General features: G+C 38.0%; 1 protein-coding gene across 1 annotated transcript in view; it reads right to left on the reverse strand.

The window, feature by feature from the left end:
* RB1CC1 (RB1 inducible coiled-coil 1) overlaps positions 1 to 3,712 on the reverse strand; it is a 40,373-nt gene extending 36,661 nt beyond the window's left edge. The window contains exons 1-2 of the mRNA XM_080938636.1: positions 3,604 to 3,712; positions 1,702 to 1,816 (exon numbers count right to left, since the gene is read on the reverse strand). Coding sequence (XP_080794762.1) covers positions 1,702 to 1,772 — 71 coding nt within the window. The 5' untranslated portion in view covers positions 1,773 to 1,816; positions 3,604 to 3,712. The remainder of the gene's footprint in view (positions 1 to 1,701; positions 1,817 to 3,603) is intronic.
* Between the last annotated feature and the right edge of the window lie 4,448 nt (positions 3,713 to 8,160).

Here is an 8,160-nt window from a genome sequence, read left to right on the forward strand (position 1 = left end):
ATTCTCAGAGAGAGGTAGAACTATTTGAGGCGCTCTCCCAAACTTAGTACCATTTAAAAATAAAAACCAACAAACATGAAAAACAAAAACAAAACCCCCTTTTAGTTTGTGTATAAGTGCTTTTCAGGCGCACGTGTGTGGATGTGTCTCATGCCCAGAGGCCAGAAGGTGGCATCTGATACCCTGGAACTGGAGTTCCAGAACAGGCGGTTGTGAGTCAACATGTTAGTTTTGCATACACACCCTAGCTCTTCTGCAAGAGCAACAGTGCTCTTAACTGGTGAGCCATCTTCCCAGCCATCTTACTGCTGTTTTCTAAATAAAAAATATTCAAAATATTTGTAATATCAGTATATTGTCCTGTAAAGTTATAAATAAATAGCCTTGAAAGTGGTATATACCTACTTGTTTCTTCTTCCTATGAGAACTCAAATCAATTTTTTCTTGCCCTAAGAACTAACCTTTGTATTTTATAAATTTATGTGAATATTCATATATTTGATATCCTGGCCAAAATAGAAAGTGACCGTAAATGAGCTTCACTAAATTACGTAAAAAATAGTCAGTTTGTTTTATTTTCTCATTAATAAGCAAAACAAGCCCACTGACTTAATTCACAATAAAATCGACAAGTGGACAAGATGGCCCAGTGGATACGGGACTTACTGTCAAGCTTGATGACCTGAACTTAACCCCCAGGATCTAGATGGTAAAGAGAACCCACTTGCACACACTGTCCTCTGGTTTCCACTTTTGTACTTCTGCATGTGCAAGCGTGTCCGTGGAAACACACACACACACACACACACACACACACACACACACACACAAGGACAGACATGATACAAAGTTATCGAAAATATCAAAGTGACGCTGCTCCTCTAGTGAACTGTTTAGATGGTAAATATAGTGATGGAAAAACCACAAGGCACAATTTACAGAATTTAATTTTAGCACTTTATAATCAATTATGTATGATGAGTAGGGAAATGATGCTAAGATGAGATTTACTATATGGCTATGGCTTGCTTTGAGACAAGGTTTCACTATGTATCCCTGCTGTCATCAAACTCAGAGGTCCACCTACAAAACATGTTTACCATTCCCAGCTGGCTATTTTTTATATGGATTGTATTTTTAAATTAGATTGGTTGATTTTACTATTTTTATGTGTATTGTGCCTGGTGCTGCAGAGGTCAGGAGGGCACTGGACTCCCTGAAACTGGAGATACAGATAGTTGTGAGCTGCCATAGAGGTGCTGGGACTCAAATTTTGTTCTTTTCAATAGCAACAAGTGCTCTTTAGCTGCTAAAGAGCACTAGCTCCTCAATACCAAGTTGTTTTAGAAGTAGGGTTTTTTAAATGTTTGCATCTGTATGCAAATGTATGTTTGTATGTGTATGCATGTGTGCGGGTACATGTGCATATGAGGTTACATGAAAGTTTCTTCAGGAAGTGTTATCCTTGGAAAGACAGTGTCTGTCATTGTCTTGAATTTCACCAAATTAGGCTAGACTGACTATCCAGAGGGATCTTCCCAAACTTTGATTTCAAAAGCACATCATAACTGTCATTCCTACATGGGCTTTGGGCATTAAACTCAGATTCTGCTTGTATGGTAAATGTGCCTTCCCCATCATGATAGAATATTTTTTTAAAGTCAAGTTGGAAAGCCAAAGGATAAATGAAACATAACTCACGTTTGCACAGTTAGCTCAGTATCAAATGTCAGAGTGGTTCCAGTGTTAACAAGAAACACATATAACTTCATGGTGATCTTTCTGGGATCTGATACCTCACCCTCCAATGTAGTTCCTAAGTGAAAAAACAAAGGGAATCATTCAAGAATAAGCTGATCACTATGACAAACAGTCTTATGACAAGGAAAATGTGTGTTGATTTTAAGATAGCTAAATTGGACCAGGCAGACAAATCATGTTTTGTTTCGTTTGATTTTGAATGAAACCAGTGAAAAGCATAACAGTTCTACACTAGATAGCTTTTGTGCAGGAAAAAAAAGGTCTACCACTAGAAAAATAATGTGTATATTCTTTTCTTGTTTTCTACACTCTGCATAAAAACTGAGGGAAGTGGGGACTGGAGGTGTAACTCATCAAAATAACTGATTTGCATGCAATACACAAAAGGTTCTAGATTTAATGCTCAGAGGATTAAACAACATAAAGCAATGTAAATGTGCGTATTGTGGGGAGAGGCAGTTACATACTTGTAAAACCAGAACTCAGGAAGCTGAGGTAGGAAGATGGCTTGGAGTTCAAAGCCAGCCTGGGCTATGTATTAATTGAGTTCCAGGCCAGCCAAAGAAGCAGTGACTTTGATCTCAAAACAAACTCCACAGACACTGCTTCTTGTTTCAGAGAGCAAATAAAAATACAATTGGCCATTATCAGAATGAGATGATGGCTCAGCAGGTGAAAGTATTTGCTGCTTAATCAAGAGGATATGTGTTCAAATTCCAAGGACCCATGTACACAGTAGAGGAGGTCACAGGCAAGCTGATCATCCAAACACTGTGAAAGGAAAACACCGGTCCCCAACCTAGCTCCAGGGTTAGGAAAGAATTTTGTCTCAAGAATATAAGGTAGGGGGAGAGAGAGAGAGAGAGAGAGAGAGAGAGATAGAGAGAGAAAGAGAGAGAGAGAGAGAGCAAGAAAAGTGACATTCAACTCTTCCCTCCATTACAGAATACATATATACACCATGAACTATGTGCACACCCCCTCACCAGATACAGAAAACAGCCATTAATTTCATGATAAAAAAAAATACATACACGGTCCTCCTAATTGGTTGCTGCTTAATCTGTAGTCTGTCTCTGTAATGAGCTAAACCACTCCACAAAAACCCTTAACTTTTTTCCTACCCCAACCCCAAAAGCCAGCAGCCAGAGGCTGGACAGACTGCCCAGTGGTTAAGAACATTGCAGCAGGGCTGGAGAGATGGCTCAGCTGTTAAGAGCACTGATCTTAGTTCCAGAAGATCCAATATTCTCTTCTAGCCCATGAATGCACCAGAACATTGTACAAAACATGGTGCCAGACATACATGCAGGCAAACACTTATACACAGAAATAAAAATAAACATGTCCTTTAAAACATAACAAAGGGGCTGGAGAGATGGCTCAGTGGTTAAGAGCTCTGACTGCTCTTCAGAGGTCCTGAGTTCAATTCCCAGCAACCACATGGTGGCTCACAACCATCTGTAATAGGATCTGATGCCCTCTTCTGGTGTGTCTAAAGACACCTACAGTGTACTCACATACATGAAATAAACAACCCCCCAAAAAAAGTCACTTGTGAACATTTCATAGTCAACAAAGTACCACAACTGAACTGACTTTAAGACCTTCGTTATTTTTTTCCTTCCTTCATTATTTTATTTTATTTGTTTCTAACAAGCAGGAGGTAGAAATCCTATAGACAAAGGAAATTGATAAAATTAACCTCTCAGATCAGCATCGTTTATGTTCTTCCTTTCTGAGTCATAATAAAATTTTCATGTAAGAAAAGGTAAATAAAGGATTTAAAAATATGATGTCAATGGATAAAAACACTGGTACGGAGGTTTAAGTGTGACTCACCGCCAGGTACTGTGAAGAGAACTACTGCTTTTCTTAGAAGATTCCAAGTGTCTTACATGTGCTTGCTTGATGTTGGCAACTGAGTGGCATTACTGGTGAAACTCAGAGAACTGAAAGAGAAATTTCAAAGTCATTATAGAGAAACAATTCAATGTCAAAATAACATATTAATCATTATTTTCCTTTAAAACTGCCATCTATAATAACAACTCTCTACCTGGACCAATTGTTCTGCCTGCATATTTACTGAATCCACACCTACAACTACGATGCAGACCTATAATGCTCCACTAAAGACAAACGTCACCAAATTATCACGAATGCTTCATAGCCTGCAGTGCTAATAATACCTAACAATGTATTCCCCTTCAAGGCTACATGGTATATTTATTAATTAGCCTCCAGAGTTTAATCTCACAGAATACATTCAGTTCTTATATTCAGAATTATTTCTAAAAGACTAACTTTGAAATAAAATTGCTACATCAAAACACTCAATTTGGGGCTGGAGAGATGGCTCAGTGGTTAAGAACACTGACTGCTCTTCCAGAGTCCTGAGTTCAATTCCAAGCAACCACATGGTGACTCACAACCATCTGGAATGGGATCAGATGCCCTCTTCTGGTGTGTCTGAAGTCAGCAACAGTGTACTTATATACATAAAATAAATCTTAAAATTTTTTTTGTTGGTTCGTTGATATTTCTCAATAGTCTCATTATTCAATCCAAACTGGCTTTAAACTTGCCTTACACTCCTAGTGCTGGGATTACAATGACGCATTACTATTCAAGTATTTTAGTTACTAGAGTATATTACAAATTTGCTGCTTTTACCAACCCATATTCCTCAGGCCATATATCCAATTTACACTATTACTCTACCCTTCCCTGTAATAATTCACATCTTTATATTCCCTGCCATCTTTACTGCCAGTAAGTTTGATACTTACTCAGATTCCCCTACCATGGTGGTTTCAAGAGGTATGGCCCCTATAGTCTCTTGTGTCTGAAAGCTTGGCTCCTAGGGATTGGCACTATTGGGAGGCGTGGCCTTGTTGGAGTAGGTGTGGTTTAGTTGGAGTTAAGTGTGTCACTCTGGTGGGGTGGGCTTAGAGGTCTCCTATGCTCAAGCTATGCTCAGTCTCCTGCTGTTTACAGATTAAGATGTAGAAATCTGGGCTCCAAATATGTCTGCCTGCAAGCTTCCATGCTCCCTGTCACAATAATAATGGCCCAATTCTCTTCATGAAACTATAAGCCAGTCCCAATTAAATATTTTCCTTTACAAAAGTTGCCTTGGAGAAAGAAAAATTAAGCTCTTACCTTTCTTACATGAAATATGCTTCAAGATAACCCACTAGTCGATAGATAACACACAGAACACTTAGAGGGAAGAACACCCACAATGGTGCAGAAAAAATACTATGAAACATAATTCATAGTATACTCCAATGATTTAGCTGGATACTACCGCTTCCTGTCTACCTCCCAAAATTAAGATTTTTATACCTATCAGCAATAGAGTAAATGCAGAATAGATAAAAACTAGTCATTGTATGAAAGCACTCAACTAAATACAGGATGATGATCATTTCCTAGGACTTCATAGTTCTGCAACAAATTGTTTCCAAAATAAAAGAAGCTTTTAATAAGTTAAAATAAATTTAAAAATAATAATTGCACATATAGACCTGTTTAGTGAATCAATCTTTTAGTTTGATTCCCAGCACAAACCCCCATCCATCATCCAAAAGTTTTCTTAAGTTTTTTTATATGACTTGAGGCTGGAGAGGTTGGGATAGGGTTAAGAATTCCTACTGCAGTTATTTGGTGTGAGGAGAATGAGGGTGCAAATTCAAGAGAGAGCATCTGAGTCAAGCTGCCAATCTTGGAATTCACAGTAGTCATCCTGAATGACTCCTCAAAGCTGCCACTCACTAGATGAAAGCACAGGCTTCCATATCTTAGCTCAGGGATATTCTCAACATATCCTTAGTACTCTCTAGACTTTAACTCAAGCAAATGCCTGACACTTACACACACCCTACCTCATATTTTACACGAGTGAGTGAGTGAGAGTGTGTGTGTGTGCGCGCGCGCGTGCGTGCGTGCGTGCGCGAGCGCGCTAGAGCCTAATCTTTCAGATGGCCCTAACAGTGGAGTTTATTTATTTTCTTAGTGATTGACATTTACAGGACTTTAGAGGCTATGTTTATCCTTGTCATTGCATTCTTAGACTCTAATATAGTGCCTGATGTCTTTAGTGGGTAATCTTAGTTAGGTTGGTTGTGTTCTAATGAAAACAAATGGTAAAAAGAGAAAACAAGTAACAAAAGAGGGTTAGCAGAACTAAATTGTGTTGAAAAATAAACTGAATGTTGAATAGAACCCCAACAAGTGAGGATACTTTGTAAACAGTAGTAAATCATTTTAGTCATATTTAACATTCTTAATAAAAGTATCAATGTATCATAAATAATAGCCTTTCTAGAAAACCACTGGTATTTGTTAGTGTAAACAGAAAATTTATAAATTCAGACTTCCCTAAGTTTAGTAATAATAGTAGAAAAACATCACATTTTTTCCTTTAACACTGCATCAGTAGAAATACCAGGTTTAATAAGCACAAAGTCAAGAAAATAAAGAATATTAGATATTGAATGTCTATGGCACGGTCCTTGAAACGTACTAGCAGGAGGGAACTGCTGAGCCACAAATACCCATGCAGGACAATAAAGATCCTTCTTAAGGATATCATAGCCAAGCATGGTGTATTTTCCGTTAATCTCTAAAAGTTCAAAGCTACCCTGGTCTACATAGTGAGTTCCAGGACAGCCAGAAATACATAAAAACCCTGTCTTAACCACTCCCAGTAAAAAAGAAATTATTTTCTAATGTGTTTAAAATATATTAAAAATACATTATCATTACTAATAAATGTGTAAATATTGTGGGAAAACATGGGATAGTTAAAGAACACACAGAACATAAGCACAGCTAAGTGTGATAAATAAAGCAGAACTGCTGGACATTCTTGGTCCTCTGCTGTCCCCAATAAATAAACAAATAACATAATCATAGATGGATAGAGAAAATGTTCAGGGCAGAGTTTAGAGAAAAAAAATGATACTGTTAAGTATTGGATTAGCAAGTCTTTCAAAACAGTAAGCTTCTATGGAAACATTATTTTCTAGTTATATTTTTTTGTTGTTTGAGACAGGGTCTGATTTGAACTTGTGACCTCTCCCTGTGCCAGCCTGAGGAGTATGGAATTAGACATGTGCCATTATGCCTGTTACCTCCCTGGTTGAAATATGCCCCCAGCTAACATAAAACCTGACTGCTAAATGAAAAACGTAATAGATCTTGTTCAAATCCCTCTACCCCTAGTTCTAGGCTGGACAATGAGAAAAGTATTCTGACTTCTAGCTTTCTTCTCAAAAGCAGGTAACATATTCCTTGTGTCAACACCTAACCAACCTATGAGGTATTTAAGATTCTTCTCATTCTTAGGTAGTATCCAGCTTTCTAGTTTTAACATTATAAAGCAGAAACAAAGAAAATGAGAATTGTTTTGGTTGGTTAGTGGACACCCTACTCAAGTCTGCAAAATAAAGTCTATGTCCCCAAGCCAGCTAAGAGAAGCAGACAGAGCTGCGATTACCTGACTGAAGGGATGGACCGTCTTTGCCTTTAAACCCTAAACGTTGGGGAGACAAGCTCTATGGCAGTAACACTGAGGGTCCTGGAAATATACTCATCCTGCCACAGACCAAGATGACCCAAGATAACCCAGCTCCTGTCACACTTTCTTCCATCACAGGACCTCTTCCTAAAGAGCCATTTCCACAGACACCCCACCCCCCACACGCGCACGCCTTGCTGCTCAGCCTACCAACTCTTTATCAAGTATTTCTGGGCTGTGTGTAGTGCAGTGAACTTAACCTAACCTGTTCCAGGCCCTGAGCTAACTCATCAGAACCAAACATGTAAGGTGTCCCTAACTTGCTACTTCAATCCTGGATCTTAATGTTTAGGTGGTCATGACACTGCTTTTCAGAGCACCACAGTTATACCTGATAAAGGTTTTCATTTCCCCTCAACAGTTTAGACTAAACACATTAATTATGGGTAATCTAAACTTCTGTGCAAACAAGATAGAAATTTGTCATCTTTAACTGACATACATTTCGTAGGCTGGAAGTGAAACTTATTAGTGGAATACTTGTCTAGCATGTACATGGCCCTTGCTTGCTTCAATCCTTAGTTCCACTGTGTGTGTGTACACATAGATACACACACACAAATATACATATATATTTGTTAGGTTTATATTATACATAAATAAGAGTAATTTAATACTCTCTTATTAAAACAAATATCCTAAGTTGTTTCCTTAAAAAATATTTATTTTATTTATGAGTACACTGTCATTCTCCTCAGACACACCAGAAAAGGGCATCAATTCTGTGTAATCTAAGTCAAACGTTCTAAGTTCACCAAAATGTTTCTTCTTCAGCTAGTTGGTGAAGTAAATAGGTTTTTTATGAGGGCTGA

Source organism: Micromys minutus, assembly GCF_963924665.1.
Source record: "Micromys minutus genome assembly, chromosome: 26".
In the NCBI taxonomy this organism is placed as follows: Eukaryota; Metazoa; Chordata; class Mammalia; order Rodentia; family Muridae; genus Micromys; species Micromys minutus.